The sequence below is a fragment of the Talaromyces marneffei genome, chromosome 1, assembly GCF_009556855.1.
Source record: "Talaromyces marneffei chromosome 1, complete sequence".
Classification (NCBI taxonomy): Eukaryota; Fungi; Ascomycota; class Eurotiomycetes; order Eurotiales; family Trichocomaceae; genus Talaromyces; species Talaromyces marneffei.
Window position 1 is genome coordinate 5,989,409 of NC_072348.1, and position 19,152 is coordinate 6,008,560.

General features: G+C 45.9%; 5 protein-coding genes across 5 annotated transcripts; 3 read left to right on the forward strand and 2 right to left on the reverse strand.

Annotated features, from left to right (window-relative positions):
• Positions 1–1,141: 1,141 nt before the first annotated feature.
• On the forward strand, positions 1,142–2,379 carry EYB26_002195 (uncharacterized protein; the record flags this gene model as incomplete). Its single annotated transcript, XM_054261501.1, has 2 exons — positions 1,142–1,219; positions 1,288–2,379. 2 exons carry the CDS (start codon positions 1,142–1,144, stop codon positions 2,377–2,379), a joined length of 1,170 nt encoding a protein of 389 aa, XP_054117476.1.
• Positions 2,380–3,533: 1,154 nt separating this feature from the next.
• Positions 3,534–4,445, forward strand: EYB26_002196 (uncharacterized protein; the record flags this gene model as incomplete). Its single annotated transcript, XM_054261502.1, has 4 exons — positions 3,534–3,608; positions 3,689–3,719; positions 3,787–4,306; positions 4,391–4,445. The coding sequence occupies 4 exons, from the start codon at positions 3,534–3,536 to the stop codon at positions 4,443–4,445; spliced, it is 681 nt and encodes a 226-aa protein (XP_054117477.1).
• Positions 4,446–4,777: 332 nt separating this feature from the next.
• EYB26_002197 (uncharacterized protein) lies at positions 4,778–6,402 on the reverse strand (the record flags this gene model as incomplete). The annotated part of the gene is made up of 4 exons (XM_054261503.1): positions 4,778–5,358; positions 5,422–6,083; positions 6,152–6,308; positions 6,387–6,402. The coding sequence occupies 4 exons, from the start codon at positions 6,400–6,402 to the stop codon at positions 4,778–4,780; spliced, it is 1,416 nt and encodes a 471-aa protein (XP_054117478.1).
• A 4,534-nt stretch (positions 6,403–10,936) lies between these two features.
• Positions 10,937–12,440, forward strand: EYB26_002198 (uncharacterized protein; the record flags this gene model as incomplete). Its single annotated transcript, XM_054261504.1, has 6 exons — positions 10,937–11,135; positions 11,197–11,216; positions 11,304–11,408; positions 11,479–11,861; positions 11,931–12,026; positions 12,092–12,440. 6 exons carry the CDS (start codon positions 10,937–10,939, stop codon positions 12,438–12,440), a joined length of 1,152 nt encoding a protein of 383 aa, XP_054117479.1.
• Positions 12,441–15,062: 2,622 nt separating this feature from the next.
• EYB26_002199 (uncharacterized protein) lies at positions 15,063–18,548 on the reverse strand (the record flags this gene model as incomplete). Its single annotated transcript, XM_054261505.1, has 14 exons — positions 15,063–15,164; positions 15,225–15,299; positions 15,371–15,472; positions 15,536–15,612; positions 15,673–15,767; positions 15,856–15,888; positions 15,939–16,111; positions 16,174–16,317; positions 16,374–16,423; positions 16,489–16,949; positions 17,006–17,216; positions 17,303–18,012; positions 18,097–18,188; positions 18,258–18,548. The coding sequence occupies 14 exons, from the start codon at positions 18,546–18,548 to the stop codon at positions 15,063–15,065; spliced, it is 2,616 nt and encodes an 871-aa protein (XP_054117480.1).
• Between the last annotated feature and the right edge of the window lie 604 nt (positions 18,549–19,152).

Below are 19,152 nucleotides of genomic sequence, written 5' to 3' on the forward strand. Positions count from 1 at the left end.
TTTGATTTCGACTACGGAGTACGCACCACAAAAAATGAATCCTACAAGAAATCTGCATACTACATACGATGTTGGAGCACAAGAAATCTTACTGGTTGTATGCAGTTGAAAAACGAAACAAAAAAAAAAAAAAAAAAAAGATCGACATAAGGATCACCATCAACCGGCATGTCAATTAGGGCTAAATCTCAGCTGAGATTACGAGTTCCTACTACTTCAGGTCTAGTTTCAGCCCGACAAACCTGTCGACTACGTGCTGTACGTTGGACTTGCTACAGTGTAACACGACAATTGGCCCCATTCTCAAGCCGGAGTGTACATTTTAACTCTACAATCTCCGCAGGCTAAGTTGTTATGTGGTTTTTGCTGCTTCGGACTCCGGAGTGTGTGGATGTACTACGATGAATACTATTATTGGGTCAACCTTTGCTAGAGTACAACTTGCTTTATACATAACACCATACATTTAAAGGTACCTATTCCGTACATGACCTTGAATCTCATACATTTCGTAAACCCTACCTAATGACATGGCTGGGCTATCCTTGCGAGAAGTACGGCAAAAGACAAATTCCAGACCATCTCGTTTGCATCATTTTCCCCTTTGGCCCCCGGTCTGATCGCCATCAATCCAACGTTCAAAGTCCGTAGAAAGACGTTTCAGAAGACTTTCAGAATAACTTTAAAATGCTCCTAATGGTGGTCAGCTAGATTAGGTAGTTAACTAGTTGAGACCATTCAATGCTCTGGCTAATTAGACTGTTGCAATGCCGAGTGACTAGTCATTTCGTTTTCTGAAACGAAACATATTCTTTACTCAGTCAAAACCGGCTGGCTGGTCCTAGCCCTAGTCCCTCCTACGTAGGTTTTGTGGAGTACAAGAGATGGGCGGAGTACAGTTCTTTCTTATAAGATCAACTCAGCTGCCTATACATAAGCAACAGAAAAGTATGCAACGAGAATGATTTATCATTTTTCCTCAACTACTCCGAATTGAATAGTTTCTAGTATTTTGTCGTTGATCGACTGTATTTGAGACTGTTCGCGTTGGATCGATCATTGATTACTTTCCGACTGCCGGCTAATAAGCACCACCAATAATATTATTATATTATTATACCAGGAGCAATTACATTCCAAAATGGTCTCTTCTCCTTTCCGCAGTGACTCCGTGTCTTCCAGGATGCGAAAGAGGTTTTCGCTTCCTGCATATCCAAATGTAACGCCGATTACTTACAAAGCTATATCACCTTCTACATTTAGCACCGGCTAATAAATCCAAAATAGAAATCCCTTTATGCCGATGAGCAAAAGCAAGAATTCCAATACGTCGACCTTGACTCAAGCTCAAGGTCACCACAACCGCCCGTCTCCGTGAGACCACCGCTACGGACCAATGACGAAGCCCGACTTCGCCAGGCCGTTACAAATTTATATGAACAAGTTGACCGAAACGAAGAGACTGGTGCAGAGCAACAGACTGAAGCCCCATCAGAACCAACTGCTGCTGCTGCTGCTGCTGCTGCTTCCTCGGAACCAGGAGTGAAAAGGACAAGGCCTCGTAGAGGCAGTGCCCTCGATACATTATCCTCTCTATCACGCCGATTATCCATTGTAGTCGAGCCAACGGAAAAAACTGAAAAGTCTGGCCCTCACGGTAATTTCAATGCATCACTACAAGATGAGGACCCTTTCCTACAGTTCAATGGCCTACTATACAATTTTGAATTTGGTTCGCCACTCAGCCGCAGCTCGCGTGTTTTTGAGGCTGGTACACCACCAGATGATGCCGGAAATTCATACGGCCGCTATCGCCCTCGTAATCCGGCGGAAAGGGCGAAAAGGTCTCGATACTCGTGGGGTGGATTTGACCTTGCCCATCGAAATGATGGAGATGCGGAAGATCGAGATGATGATCTGATTTCTATTTTGGAGCATGATGAGTCGAACTTGAATGATGCTGCTGCTGTTGTTGTGGCTCCTGCTGTAGTGGTGCCTGCTGCTAGCTCTCCTTCCCAGGTTCGGAGCAAACCACCTTCAAGGAGACCTTATTATTATCAAGATAACCGCCGAAGCGGCATTGTGGTGGATGACGTCCTTGCAGATACGATTGCAGCCGGTGCTCTTGTCCACAAGGACTCTACCAACAATACCACCACCACTACCACCGACACCAATAACAACAATACCTCAAGTGCAGAAAACATTCGAGCATTTATTCCTCTCGGTACCATCGCGGAACAATCCGAAACGGCGCCACCAGAGAAGAAGCGTGGCATAATTCGAAGACTGTCGTTATCGCTGTTTGGCAGACGGAAAACCGATCCTCTAGTCAGGAATTCAAATATGCACACCATCACTATGCAAACAACACCATAAGAGTCTAAGAGGTTGGAGTGGTTTTCCTTTGTTTTTGCATTGTTGAGCATGGATTGGTCTGGAAGGTGCCGGTTGCGTAAACATTCGTTTTTGATACATCACTATTGATACCTTGGACTTTTATTTTGTGTCTTGATTTTTAGTTCTATAGTTCTATAGATGAATACGAGCTGGATTCTTGTATTTAATCAGAGTAATCTGAAGCATCGTTCCCATGATTCGACAGATTGTGCCTGCATACATAAACCAATACATTCATCTGTCCTAAGCTAGTTACATATCACATTACATTTCAGACTTCCAGGTTTGAAAAATGCATACTATGTATACATAGTATATGTACATAGTATGTATACTCATAGTATATAAACTATATACGTATATATTTCAGTCAGCCAGCCTTCTCGACTCATCTGGATCCGACACAAGGCGGGTCAAGCCACGGGGTCCTTATCTATCTACCGTAGGTACCAGTACCCGGCTCCACTCAAGTACCTACTCCATAGTACGGTACCAGTACATAGACACCAACCAGAAGCAGTAAAATGAAACATAGTCTAAATGAACCGCCACTTTTGTTTTGCAGAAATGTGCTCAAATCGACTCTCTCTCTCTCTCTCTCTCTCTCTGTGTGAACAAAAGGATTCCCCCACTCGACCAACGCCTGTCGTCATCCTTATGGAATTCATGCCATACCTGATTTGCAGGAAACTTGGCTTGAGGGGTGAGAAGGTATGAGCCTATTTACCTAAAATATTCTTAAAGTTAAGTCCCCCCAATCACCTGGTTGGAGTCATAAGTTGAAATGCGATGTATAACAAATCGATTGGTTACATGCTTGCGTAAATAGCTGGGCGTGTGGATAATTTTGAGCATGTCTACTACCTAGATAACATGGTACAGTATACTCATTTTAATATTTTCATCTCCCCGAACAAATACCGGAGTAAGTTTTTTTTTTTTTTTTTTCTTTGGAACGCTACTCGCTTTTTTTTCTTGTCGCTGTTGTCAAAGTTATAAATTTGCTCTCTTTCACCAGCCGGATACTTACAAAAAAGGAACCGGTTATGTATTCGACGAATCAATTAGTCCTAGACTCGCCAGCTGCGATTTCTACAATCTCGGATAAAACTAGTGCAAGTGCAGTCGACAAGATGATGGACATTGGAGGGAGTGGCAAGATGGGGGCCGGTGTGGGTATGGATATGGACAGGAGCTGCAAGATCTCCGTACGTTTTGTGCCGTTATCTCTCAAGAAGATCTTAAGATAACTACCCTAGGAACAGGTGCTAATATGGAAGTTTGACAGATGTTATGGAACTGGCATATCATCGACGCATGTACGTCCTCCATCTAAACCACTGGTTCAAACATCAATGTTGATGATTAAATTCCAAATGATTGTAGGCTTCATCTCCAGATCATGGCACATAACCTCCCACGGCATGTTCGCGGGCTCCTGTATCGGCATCATCCTCCTGGTGATGTGTCTCGAGTTCCTCCGGCGTCTATCCAAGGAATACGATCGCTACATTCTGCAACAATTCAAACAGAACATCGCACTTGGAGGAGTAGGAGGAGGAAGATGCGGAGCAACCCAAAACCCAGCAGCCAATAAACTCGCCACAACGACGACAGCGACGACGACAGCAACAACACTAGACGCAACCAATTCAACGGATGAGAATAACGCAAGATGCTGCTCAACCCTTAGCGACGCCGTGGTGATACCATCGACCATCCGCTTCCGCCCAACTCTACTCCAACAATGCATCCGCGCACTGCTGCACATGGTCACGTTTGCAGTTGCGTATTTCATCATGTTACTCGCCATGTACTACAACGGGTATTTCATCATCTGCATCTTCATAGGCGCGTATTTGGGCTCGTTTGTGTTTTCGTGGGAGAGTATTAATGTTTCGACGGGGTATGTTTTGCTCTCTCGTTTTGTCTCCGTGAGATAGTTAACATGTAGTTAACTTTATTGGCTGACCAAATACGGGTTTTATAGATCAAATGTGGCCGGGCCAGGGGCCACGGAGAATGTCACGGTGTGTTGTGGATGAGTCTTGATGTGCTTGTGAGCAGACCAGAGGACTATCATCTATAGTGACTATCAGGGAGACACACGGATAACAACTTGAGGTGATTGCTGCCGAGATGGGAGACTTTAGCTAAGGCGCGTCTGTTGGTTTACGGCTTGTTTTACTGGGCCGGGAATGAATTTGATTTAGATTTGGAAAGTAAAAGTTTGTAAAAGTACAAGTCTATTGAAAGAATCTCTATTGGAAGAATGAACGGTTGCTCACAAATGAACAAGATGCTGAAAATTTCATTACGTATAATCAACGTTTTTGCCCAATTACTACCGCGTCGTGTCTTTCCCGGACAAAGACATTTATAAGGACAAAGAGTTGGCCTTTTCAATGTTGCCGCTCGCCAAGGCCTGACGCTTCTCGTGCCAGATCAATCCACCATACAGGAGGGTCGATGCCACGCCGAGGAGGACCATGCCAATCAAGACCCAGTATCCCATGGTGTAATTGGGAGCATCCTTGGACAAGAAGAGGAAGACCGCAACGATACCACCGGCGTTACCGAAACCAATCGTCCACGCGGAGCCAATACCACGCTGGGCGTGACCCTGGAGATTCATCAAAATCCAGCAAACGATGATGGCGCCGCCGCCAAAGGCACCCATGGTGATGAAGATGATACCGCAATATTCGGCAGAGAAGTGGCCCTTTCCATGGAAATGCAACATCAAGGAGACACCGACAATTATCAGTACATCCGACGCCAAGATAAAAGGATACCGAAGTTTGACGCGGTCAGACCAGATAGCAACGATGAGAGCGTAGGCAAAGGCCGCTGCGAAAGGTGGAACGGTATGCAATTGGGTTTGCACGGTGTTATATCCCAATGCCCTGATGATGGTCGCGGCAAAGTAGGAAAAGGCATAAATGGGGACGACAATGGCTGAACGAGGAAGAATATTAGCAAGCAGCCAAGATGCCTGCTTCAGAGGAGGAGTGGACTTACTGAAATACATAATGGCACCAAGATGAGATTTGACATTACCAAGATATTGCAGCACGTCATTGACGGTAACGGGAGCATTGTGCGACTCATCACTGCGGGTCTTTTCGGTGAGAAAGGCTTTTTCTTCGGGGGTCAACCACGAGGCCTCCTTGGGGAAATCGGTCACAAAGAAGAAGGCGGCAAATCCGACGAGAATGGAAGCAATTCCTTCCAAGCAGAAGATCCACCGCCACGCCGCCATGCCACGCAGGCCCTCCATTTGGGAGATGGCAGTGGCCAACAGACCACCAAAAGCACCAGCCAGAATGACGGACGACCAGTAGATGGTGAAACGCTTCTGAGCCTCTTCACGCTTGTACCAAAAACTGATCAGGTAGAAACTTCCTGGGAAGATACCGGCCTCGGCGAGACCCAGGAAAAATCGGGTCGCAATCAGTCCGCCGTAGCTGCTGACGAAGGCCTGGCCCAACATGACGATGCCAAAGGCAATGATACATCCGGACAGCCACACATGGGGATTGAGTCTTTTCAGGAGAACGTTGGATGGAATCTCGAAAAGAATGTATGGGGCGTAGAAGACGACCAACGCGGTGTTGGGCATTTCGCCGGTGAGCTTCAAGTCGGTCACGAGACCCAGGGTCAAGGCATTGGAGATGTTGACTCTGTTGCTGGCGCATTAGTGATTTATTCGAGCCGAGGGCGAATTAGAGAGCAGAAATGAGTGCAGTACCTGTCCAAGAACGCAACCAGATAGATGATGAAAAGCATCGGCATGACTCTCATATCGATCTTGCGGAGCAGGCGGGCCTCATCGACGCCGGCAGTCGAAACTCCCTTGTCCTCGACGCTTGGCGAATCCAAGCTTGGCGTGACAGCCTCGATGTCATCTAAGTTGAGTCAGTTAGCATGATTGTTTATTTATTCGTATTTGCGATCGTGTGTGTGTGTGTGTGTGTGCAATTAACCTTTGGACGCGCCCATGATGACTTGAGAGCAGTGATCGTGTTGTGAGACTACCACACAGCTGCAACAATTGACTGATCACATATACTCGTAGCAGTGGCTAGCGACTGAGTGGGAAAAGAATCAAGGCACGAAGCAGGGCCACCAGCGACTTTTCTATCTTGCCAGAGGGAGAAAGGAAGAAGGAAGAAGAAGAAAGGAAGGAGTGGGGGGGAGCGATGTCACACGTGAAAAAAGGGCCTTGTTTGTTTGCCCTTCCTTGCATGGTTGGACGTGGATGTGGATGTTCTCCATTGTTCTCCCGTCGATATCGAATCCTTCGCGCGCTACTTCGAGCAGGCCAATTTAGCACGGAAACTCGGCAAGTAGACAGACCCTGCTGCGTAGGTACTCCATGGCTAGTTCAGACGAGCGCTGCTAGTATGTGTCTAGTACTACATACGTAGTACGGCGGACCAGTGCTCAGCAGCTTGCCGGGGATTCATTCGATCTAGGCCGAGCTTAAAATGTGGGCAGTCAGTCTATGTAGTATGCTCTTACTGCAACTCTTACCAGTACATGGTAAGTCCTCGTTGGTGACGTGGTGTAGTCTGCTGTCATGTGATCGCTGAAGCATTGCTCTCGCTTGAACGTAAGCAGTTTCGTAGTTCTGGAAATTGGGTTTGGGCGAAGCTTTGCGGCCGTTGCTGAACCTTGGAACCCCCAGCCCAATATTGTTGCGATTGCAAGTGGGGCGGAGAACACATCGTACTATGTATGTATGTATGTATGTATGTATGTATGTATGTATGTATGTATGTATGTACGTACGTATGTCTACGAGAGTTCCCAAATCAATACGGAGTGTACGACTAGTCTTGATCCAGCATGGCGATCATGATATTACGGCTTCTCATTGGCCTCTCGAGTGTTTTCACCTTGATTGGCTCCAAGTGTAACACCCTTTTTCATCCACTTCCCCGTCTGTAAATAGACGGACGGCCCGTTAGTTAGGTAGGCAATTTGGCATTACTAGTAACTAACTACGTACTAGGTAGTTAGTCCCTGAAATTGCGCGCCAGTCGGTCCAATGATTGAACTTCCAACGGGTGGTACTACGACAGAGTATGAACATATACATACGTAGTACACGTAACTAGTACACGGAGTTTATTGACAAATATAAATTATATTGCAATTCCGGTATCCTATCTGCCACAAGGCAAGCCTCACGAGCCAGAATATTCTGGCAACTTGTACCCCGTCCAATCGGATCATTGTGAACCCGATACATCCCATTCTAGCAAAAATGCAACTTTTCTAGTGGCTGCTGGCGCGAGCTTATGAAATTATCATTCATACATACTACGAGTAGTAACTACCTACTCAGAACCGTCCCGCGATGCAGTATGGATTCGAAATGTTACGTGCTGGATTGATCATGATATGCGTGATAAATTGGCAGCCGTTGACTGGATAGATAGCGAAGGAATTAGCCTATGGCCTCTTGCAGAGTACGTAGCACTCGTGTTGGGATTTCCAATTGGCTCGTACATGGCAGTCCTGAAAACGTGGCCACCGAGACCGCGATGCACTATCGAATTCTCTTATTGCATCTATTTACTATCGTTTAGCCAGTTGACTGTGACGGGCTGTTTCTCACATACTACGTATATATTTTATTCATCTGTATTGATATCAACTCACAACATTGAAGACAGATTCCCAGCTTGGTCATCGATTTCTTCCCGCATCTACTTCAATGTTAGTTGCTACCGCACAGAAAAAGAAACGAAAATTAACTTGATAGCCACAATACCACGGAGGACAACCAGCTGGACAAGGGATCGGCTCCTTCACTCATACTCGGTGATGGTGCGGCGCAGGTGAGCCTGTAAGACTGTTGGTGTTGACCAGGGGAGCGACGATCCAGTACTACTACAGACTTAGTGCTGCCAGTGGAGACCTGGAGACCCCGGAATGAGTGGCCAGAACCACCGCCCATGCTAGCGTGTTTCTGGATTAGGGGAATTAGTGTCTTAGCCTCGTCTTAACTCTGAAGTTTTAACCCAGTCCGTCGCGTCTTCCGTGGTCCACTTGTCTGCGGCGCCGTACACCATACTCGGTCTGTAAGAGTACTCACTCTTACAGCACTATGTATGTACTACCGTACGTAGTATAATAGTTATATTATACTGGTTTAATGACTTGAATAGCGATCAACTAATCTTGATCAGTGGATTCAGCATGTGGTCCTTGTCTAACTTATGTAACTATTGAAAAAACTTACTACGTAATACGCGTAAATAAATATTCATTACACCCCTTAAGTCCGTCCTCGTACTCCGTAGTGACTACAGAGTAGCGTCAATTACCCCATGTCCTCAGTACTGCGTAGTGCGCACTAGTTACAGAGCACAAGTGACCCCCACCACTCCCACGTTCCAGCCCCCTCTCCTTTGGGCATCATGTTCAGTCCTCGTTGCACCTTGGCCGATATGTCTACTAGTCTACTAACTTCGAGAGTAAGGTCGATAGACATGTAACCCTTGACCACTACACTACATTGCGAGCGAGCCGCTCGAACGTGACATAAGTTACCATGTACGATCGCATACACGATACGCCGACGCCGCCCCCCCCCGAAGTAAGTTTGCCAATTGTCTGACCTGATCCTCCGTCTTTCTCCAGGCATTGCCAAGTTGGTTGCCCCCGAGTCGGGAAAACCAACACTTCCTACGTACCTACCTATGTAGGAGTAATCAAATATAAATTGAGCAAAATATAGCCTGCTCTCAAGCCCTTAACTAATATATTATACGTCGTATACCAGTGGACCAGTCTGGATTATTCCTTAGTAGACCGTAGTGAGTTCGTTCGTAACTGTGTAGCTGGATTTCTCACGATCTTGATTGAGAGTGGCATCCGCGCCAGTGACATCTGGACCGTCCGTCCGGCTTGTGCTCCGAATTGTGACTTGCTTGGAACAACACGGAGTTATGGATAACTGGTTCGCGATCATCAATTGCTGATCAGTGGGTGACCAGACTGCTAGTCCAGGTATCGTCGCTGAATAGTCGGTATAAATGATATTAATTGACTTTTAGTGCCCATAATACAGGGGCTATTATGTATTTTAACTCTGGCGGCCTTCTCAGCTAAAGACCCAGCCCAGCCATATGCGACTTTTCTCCATACATACACATACACACATACACACAAGTAGGGGTGGACCACTACATACATGCCTGTCGCATCGTGTCTGCCAGTCATGCAGAAGCAGAAACGTCCAGAAAAAGGAAAAAAAAAAAAAATGTGAAGAAAATCTTGGCTTTTTTCTAGAAGGGTTTCATAACTCTCTCGTAAAGTAACTAGCTATCATATCATGCCATCTTCGTATACTCTGCGGTGTGGCTGCAAAACGTCAAGGCAACAAGCTTTTACAAGAGCGGGCTCCGATCATCATATATTATTATGATATTCCCACTCCGTCAGTGTCTGCCAACACCAATAAACCCAACCAACCAACTAACTCAACAGTTGCCAACTTGCCATACGCAATTACTAATCACGCTTGTGTCCTGCTCTTGCCCCATGAAAGAAGATGACCGGGGGAGGGGGGCCGCTTCGGCGAATTGCGATCATACGCCTGTGATTTAGACCACTTTGGAATAGTCAAGCCCAATTTCCTACAGTCCTAAATAGTTAACTAGTGAGCTAGCCGGTGTAGATACACCAACTAAAGTATGCAAGAATCCAGCCACATGATTGCACCGGCTTGTCAGCCTGTAGGTAGGTTAAGTTTGATCCTTCTGAACAGGCGCTTCGTATCTATCTTGAATTAGATCATAGTTTATGCATAGCACTAACTTAATCCGTCCTCCTCGTAGTAACTAACTTAAGCAAACTCATAAAATCCCTTGTAAGTTGTAATTAACTAGTTAGGATGCTTCCCAACCCTTGACATTTTAAATGTGCTGAAGATTTTCTAGGCGCTTATTACTGCGTACTAACTATTCAAGAATCACACGCACGCAGAAAAGGCCACCAACATACAAACCGGTGGATCAAGGTCCATTCTTATTCCTCGCCTCTCCCGTAAAACAGACACAGAAAGCAAGAATCTAAAAAAAAAAAAAAAAATAAGCTTCTCGACTAGAGTCTCAGACTTTCGGCCTTACGACGACTCATGTGTGCATTGGTCAACTATCTACTACAGTAACTACTAACTAACTAGTTAGTAGAACTGCACTTACTTAACCAAGGAAGATCCTCCGTTTTCTTTTTTCTTCTTCTCCTGTTTGAAGCTTAATAGTCTGCCTGCCTATCTGTGGGGATCATCACAGCACCAGTCAGACAAACCGGGGAGAGTCTAACTCTCAACATGTGGTAGGTGGTAGATCAACTACCATTTTCCCCACAATACAAACGCCGTTTTACTTTTATATACCTTCCTATTGTTCCTGGAGGAAAGAGGAAGAAGAGGACAAAGCTCTTCACCCACGTGTGAGGGCCGGATAAGAAATACTGCTGCTGGGAAGTTGGAACGTGTGGTCCAAGAAAAAAAGAAAAAATGGCGACCACGACGACCTCGACGTTTGTCCCGTATATTTCACCTCCGCCTGGTACGGTGTCGAACCCGACAAATCCGGCATCACTTTCTTATGAGACGCATGTCACGATTGGAATCTCGATTGGGTTCGTCACATTGTTCTTTTTGGCTCGCTCGTGGGCCCGAGCTGTAATCAAAAAGGCCTGGATATTGGAGGACTGTTAGTATTGCCTTGCCTGATTCCAAGGTTACCTTGTGACTGACATTCCCATTTCAATCAGGGCTTGTTTTGACGGCATGGGTGAGTTTCCGGAGAGTCAAGAATATATATATGCCCAACCTTGGGAGGAAGCAACCATACGAGCAACTCTGACTTGTTCAAATGCAGATCGGCATTGTGGCCTACAATACAGTAGTGGGACTTGTGATGGCAAACCATGGAGGAGAACATGCCTGGGACATCAGCCGTTCACAGGCCAAAGACGCACTCTACGTTCGTACCTCACCAACTCTGAACGCAAAAACGTCGACAGCCCGATCAGATCTAACAAGGTTCGATATAGTGGTTCAACCTCGCATCCGTCGTCTACGGATTCGTCATCTGCCTCACCAAACTTGCAGTACTATTCCTCTACCGACGAGTCTTCTCGCCCGTTCGATGGAGTCCCTTTGACTGCCTCATCGTTGCCCTAATCGCCATCATGGCATCCTTCTACATCAGCACATGCATCGTGAAACTCATGCAATGTACCCCCCGATCGAGAATCTGGGATAATTCGGTCCATGGAACGTGTATCAACGAATCGGCTCTACTGAATACGAGTGGATTTTTCAACACCATTACGGATTATATCATCCTTGTTTTGCCTATACATTCGGTTTTGAGACTGCAGCTCAGCAGGACAAAGAAGATGCTGGTTGTTTTGGTGTTTACCTTTGGTCTTTGGTATGTTTCTTTTCTCGCGTATTCGAAGTACAATGTCATCGGGATTGCTCATATGAAACTTCTTTTTAGTGCACCCGTTTTCAGCACTATCGGATTGGTCGTCCGATTCAGAATCAGTAACAGTCCGGATATTACATGGAACCAGCCCGAAATTCTTCTGTGGGGGTGAGAAGTCCAAACACCTATCTAAGCCTTTGTTCGAATCGAGAACAGTATTCTGACGATAACAGTGCCGCCGAAATTACATCGGGCTTCCTGGTAGTCTGCTTCCCCGAGATGTCCTTCCTTATAAACCGCAAATCCAGAAAGAAAAACTACCCTCGCCGCCCAACAACCCTGGACGTCTCCTCCGGAACGGGGATGAACTCGCGCAACAGATCACGCAAAATGGGCAGTAACCGCGATGACCTGACGTACTACGAGCTCGACGACGATGTCGTTTATGGAGTCCGAGTTAGTCCGTCAGGCAGCAATTCGAGATTGCATGAGCCGGCGCACGGGACTGTGCAGGTCCATCATGAGATTACAATCGAGTCGAATAAGAAGGAGGACGTCGTCACGGTGAATGGGCAGCGATGATCTAGATATTGGGCTTGGGTTGGGGGGGGGGGGGGGGGGGGGGGGGGGGTCATTTAGGGTATATATGGATGCAATATATGAGACGGAGTTGTTCTGGAGTTCCAAGGTTATCAAACTTATTATTCTAATAACGATATATACCTTTAGATCGTACAACTACGATACGCATTGGCCAGACATTGTCAGTTTTCGTGGATACGGCGGGCATTCCACGTTGATATCTACATAAACACACTTCGTACTACGTAGCATGGCTTCCATCTTCAAACGATTAATCCCTTGAAGCATCCATGAATATGCAGCGAGAGAGAATACTCCCGTATTGACTATCCCACACACACAATCAATGATTGAATCCTTTCACAAGCCACGCTCAAAGGACGCACCGCCATGCTGAGCCCCAATATCAAAGGATTGCATACCATGAGACTCTGAATCCTTCAATCTGAAAACAGACATACTCCCGAGCACGTGGCGTCAATCAGGGAGAAAAAGCAATGTTCGTCTCCTGAAGATGACACGAGACCTACTACGTAGTACGTAGTAGTTAGGTACGACATGTCCTTAACCCGGCAGGGGTATGAATCAAATTTGCTTGTGCCTCGTCGTATCTAGCCTGGAATTAAGCCAAGCCTAGACCGATTGTTCAGAATTGAGTTCTGATATCTATCCAACAGTCTGTTACCGGACTTGTCCGGCCGTCCAGGGGCCAAGTTAGCCCATTGACCGAACCTAAAAAGGACCCTACTATGTAGTTAGTTAGTACGTTGTTGTCGTGTATAAGAATTAGTACTAGTCAAGTGCGGCACGGCTCAGAGTCTGTACTCTGTCCGTATTATGAAAAACAATACTCCGTAGTCTTCCCATGCATAGACTCGATTATGAGACTGCAAGATCACTTTTATGATCACGCCACCTTGCCGATCTATCTCCGGTTTATACATGCATTACGTGGCCCCGGTTGTGCATAGTACAGACCCTGGTTGTTCGTAAAAGTCGATTGTTGATGTTTGCTTTTTCCGGGTCTACTCTGTAGATGGAATATCAAATGCGTGGAGGTTTCCGGATTTCTACTACATAATACATAATACATCATGCCTGCCTACGTAAGGGGCCGAGCAGTATCGCATACCACTAACAAACATGCCTAGTTACGTAGAGCACGAATCCCATTGAGCTGCCTACCTTGCCGAGGAGGTAGCATGTCCATCTATCATATCATCGAAAGACCGCCAGACAGGGACTTGCATAAGCACCGCTCCCCATCCATCCAAGACAGTAGCATCACTAAAACTACAGCCGTTCATATAACTATGAAACAACCCGAACCGCTGACGGCAGATCTTTTCCTTCCTTATTATAAAGTTAGTAAAAGAGACACAATATTTGTGGCCCGGCATCTCCGTTTTGTGCTCCTTTTGTGCGTATTCCCTGAATAGATAGATAGCTATCTCAATTTATAGGCTGGCGCCTAAATTAAAAAAAAAAAAAATACCACTCCATTTGTGAGCCTACTCAGTCAGCCTCTGAGCATGGTCCGCCGTGCGACGAACCGGAAGCTGTAAATCGCGTAGATGGGGTGTAGAGGCTTGATAATTTTTCAGCCATTGTTCAACTACGGCAAGCAGATCATAATCATTATCCCACCATCGGCACTCGTTATTTGCGCATAGGTCATCGGTGAGGGTTATTAACAACTTTCAAGGTTTCGAGAAAGGCAATTTTCTATTCTCAGGTAGTAGGTCTGCGGACCACGACCCCACGAGAAATATGAACGAGACGGTGAGCTTCTTCAAGTTTCTGAGTTCAATCAACCCCTTCATAGAACCTCGAATAGTCAATGGGAACGGGTCGATATCATCCTCATTACTAGCCGAGATGACAAGAAGATTGTACAGCAGGGGATTCGATCAATCAATTCTTGCCAGGAGGGTTCTGTGAGAGGAAAATGCGATGTGCCAGAGACAAAGCTGGTTCTCGATGGCATGACTCAGACCATTAACTTAGTTATTCCAATTTGTAAGGTCTTTAATGAGCCACCGAAGCAATCGGCCAGGACGAACCAAGTCGCGCTGTGTACCTACCAGTAAACCTTGAGCATCAGGCATTCCCGATTACCAGAACCCTAACCGAAGACCTATTAAGTGATTTAATAAAGATATGACTATGTAATCTTGTGACACACAGAACCTGCGAAACAGGAAGTAGAGTCAATTCTCAGCCTCGTAGGGATCGCACCTACGCTCAGTCCCAGAAATATATATAATTAAGTTCAATCCTGATTAAATGTATGTAGGGTTAAGCAGAGTTTAGTTCCAATTTCGATAATTATCTGTCCCTATATTTCTATTTTCTTTAATTACGCTTTCTATATTTTCTTAGGTTACCTAGGTAAGCTTGTGTAGGGCTAATATTACATGTATACCTCTAAACTCTTTACCCTAAGGTCACCTAGGCAAGTTATTGTAGATAAATGGAGTAAGCATACCCACAACAAAGGAGACCCAATTTACAAGCAGGGTATATCGATGAAACAACTACAAGACCAAAATTTGACGAACGATAGGAATAGTCATTCAATGACAAATGATGAGAAATGATTCAAGACACTTAACCAGCGCTTCAACTACTGGAATATGCCGGAAGCTGAGGATCAATTGAAGCACTCTCATCATCCAGTGCACTGATGCCGCCTCCGGGGCAAACGTTGTACCAGGTGTATGCCTTCACCTATGATTAGTAGGGAGCGGTTTGCTTCATACAAACTAGATGGCAACAACTTACGACATTTGTTCGCGGGATGACTTGATGGTAGTCAGCACGTCCAAGCCCTCCAAGATTGGGAAAGTGTATGTTTGCCTAGAAGCATTATCAATAAATGATATCCAACCTAGGTTGCCATAAGGGGATGCTGAAGACAACAAACTCACGCCTCTATCTTCGCCTTCATAGGCAGCACCTAGTGGTGTCCATTGGAACGAGGAGCCATCTATCAAGGTGCCGTTGGGCATTTGTCCCGCATTTTGCCATACCTATTCGAACATGTCAATGATGTTGTCAAGTTCTTATTACTAAACGTGCGCGCTTCCCCTTACCGATGCATCTCCACTAAATTTGTCAACCCAGAGGAAGTCTACCAGACCATCACCGTTCACATCCGCCCATTTGTGGTCTTGACAGAGGTAGGTTAGAAAAGGAGGCTATTAAAACCGAAGGGAAGCGATATACTTACTCGCACGGTCGTAGCCCTCGCTATGCTTGATCTGCCCGACATCTTCGAAAGCGTTTTCGCCGAGATTGAGTGCTCCTGTTGTGCGGCCATTAGGCCTTAATGCGGTAGGTATGAAGTCAGCGCTTTTTTTCCACTACAAACATATACTATGTAGTATCACGGGAGAGCTGTATCAGAACGTACTCCATGCATAAGTAATCAGCTCGTTGGTCTCCACTATCATTACGAGTTAGTCGAATAATATAAGCAAAGAGGAAGAGGCTTACTTGATATCGTGAAACCGAAGACCAATATCATACAGGCCAACGCCCCAACTCTGTGTGCAGGTTGCTTCGCCAGTAACTACTCCTCGCTTGTTCCAACTCATTGCCGAAGAGTTCCAGTTGTTGATCCATACTTCTGCTGCCCCGGTAGCCCGATCTACGAGCCATAGATCGCACTATACAGGCTGTCGTTAGCTTGGTAATATGTATATGGTGGTCGGGTTATGGAAGCTGCTACCTTGCCATCTCCGTCAAAGTCAGCTAGATGAAGGGCTTTTCGTTCCACGCCAGCGTCAAAGATTTCTACTCCGGCGGGATCCCAGTTTGGTGGGTTAAGCGTATTTCCATACAAATAGCCAACGCCATCTGGGGACACCCAGACCTGGTAGGAGCTCATGTTTAGCACGAGTTCTCACATGAAATGGAGGCCTCACCTACATAGTCATCCATGCCTGTTCCTCTCATGTCACAGTAGTAGTCGCCGTCGCCTGTTAGCCAACATGAAAATTAGTCCTAGCGAAGACTTTGGGCAGATGCAACTCTAAAATCGTACCTTTCAGTGCGGTCCCGCCATATCCTGTATTTTTCCAGACATGTGCATAATTATCATAGATCGAAGCATTCGAAGCGGATTCAACTACCGAATCAACATAAAGATAGTCTGCGCCATTTCCGGCATACACATTCCCGAACTTGACACGATCTCTCGCTCCAGCTACTCCCATACCCGCATGAGTGACGCCAACGGAGACCCAATCTGGCACCAAACTGCCTTTGCCGGTACCGCGATTGTTGATGTATGTCGTTACTTTGCCGGTATCATCAACCCATAACCAGTCGCTACGGAAATCTCCATTAATGTCAACGAGTCGAACGCCATTAATGTCGCCCAATCCTTTCCCCATAAAAACGGTACCCAAGTCTTGCCAGTAGCCACCATATGAAGAAGTCGGGGCGTCACCTTGGCCGCCGTTGCGCCAACAGTGAATATCACCATTTTCTGCGATGAGGCAACTACAGAAACCAATCAGTATGTAGAAAAAAAAAAAACATTTAAATGGCTTTCTTACTAGTCAATACGTCCATCACCATCGATGTCTCCCAGCCGTACGTTGGTCTGAGTCATATTACCGCCAGGCGCAGCCATAACTTGCCCAATATCCTCAAACGTGGGCACATTGTTCGTTGCCCCTTGGTTGATGGCCACATACATTGCACCATCCGCACCAATACAAATAAAATCGTCTAGTCCGTCATTATTGACGTCGCCCCAACGAACCCCTGACCACGTCCTCCAGAGTTAGCATGGCAAAACTGGCTGAACAAGAGAGGTAGGAGGAATGTAGGAAACAAGGAAGAGAGGCTACCTTTAGCCAAACATGAGATCTTGACGTCAAGTTTAACAGATGATCCAAACACCCCTGAGTTTTCGTTCAGAAACATGTATGTACCATCGCCGTCATGGGTCCAAACCAACTCATCGAGTGCATTTTCTCGATATCCGCCATCCACGTTTACCAACTGGGCGAGATTGACTCCCTGGTATATGTTGCCTGCGACGGAGGCAATATCCAGCAGCCGGCCCATGTCCTGTGAAGTGTGGACATACTTTCCATCATCTGTACCGGACTCTTCCTGGGTTTGTGCGTAGTCATCCATGCTACTATCATATGTCTTTTGGCAGGTATTGTTCGGAAAGTCACTGAACCCCGTATCAATAGGTGCAGAAAGATATCCGCTATCTTGAGCCGTCTGAATCGCTGCCCACCACACCGATGCCATCTTTTCATACCCATAGTCAGTGGGGTGAATACCATCTTGTAGATCGTCCGTGGTGAGAAACGTGTACATGTCTGCAAGGATAATCCTGTAACCTGCTGCTTCGCGCTTGTCGTAGACATCGTGATATTGGTCGTTGATATTAGCGACAAGATCTGGTTGTATCGTGTTTGGGAGCAGTGTAGATAGAACAATAGTGGTATTCGGAATTGCCCCGTACAGGAAAGTAAGCAAAGAGTCAAGGCGTTCACCGGCACTGTCGGTGTTATAGTCCTGGAGAGCGTCGTTTGTACCGACACTGTAATAGAATATGCTTAGTCTATGATTACAAAAAAATAGGTGTAAGGATCATTCAATGAGAACAAACATAGGAGCAGCCTACTTTAAAAGTATCAGATTTGGCATTTCAGAGATGTTGTTCTCGACAACAGCCGTTACCTGGTCAATCCGATAACCTCCATGTCCTTCATGATTCTAACAGTATATATCAGTATTTGTCTTCTGAACCAGAAATAGTTAAAACATTTAATTGAAATTACACACGTTATCAAGCATAGTTCCACCCGCCAGACCGCCAACCATATTCACAGGCCACCCGCTATATCGAAGTTGCTCCCGAAGCACTTTTCGATATCCATTATTATCGCTAGACAAGTATCCCTGTGTTATCGAGGCTCCAAGGGGCATAACTCGAAGGGTGAAATATTCCGTATCTCGAGGCGCCAACAAAGAGTCATCGTTCCCATCTGTAGTGGTGAATAACGGAGACGAAGCTTCGTTCACAGGGAACGCAGAGCACGCCAGTAGAAGCAAATTCGCTATTATCAAAATCATCTCGAGTTCGCAGTATCTTCGATTGGAGGAGAAAACATCGATTGTCATATAATTTCCGGGGAATTGCGTACCCCCTATTTATAGGATATTTCAAGCCACCAGACAATGCGGACCCCGGGAGAAGTACGAGATAGTAAATCCATTTCCTCGTTGACGAATATTCTTATTCAAGTCATCGAAAAGTTAGTATACATGTAGTCACATCACAGCAATGTGACTAAGCAGCCATCCGAAAAGTAACTAACTAGTTAACTATAAGTTGTCGGGATATGACCAAATACCTTCAGATGACACGGTCGACATAGGTATTCGAGAAGCGGCTGTGTAGCACAATCTATGTAAAATGGCTTCAGTCGGGAGCAAGAAGCGATATCGAATAAAAAGGTGCAACGTATTTCTTTTCCTCCATCATTCACACGTTTCCTGAACCTATTCACGATTATTTTCGTGTCGTACATCGAATTCTACGGCCAAGCGAATGCTACCCCATGCTTTCCATGCAAGGCTATTGGCTTCATAAACCCCCGGAGCTTGTAAATGACCTATTTGGTGGCTTGATGGAAGTCATGAAGATGGTGTAGGATATTTGAGGTTGAAGGAAGTA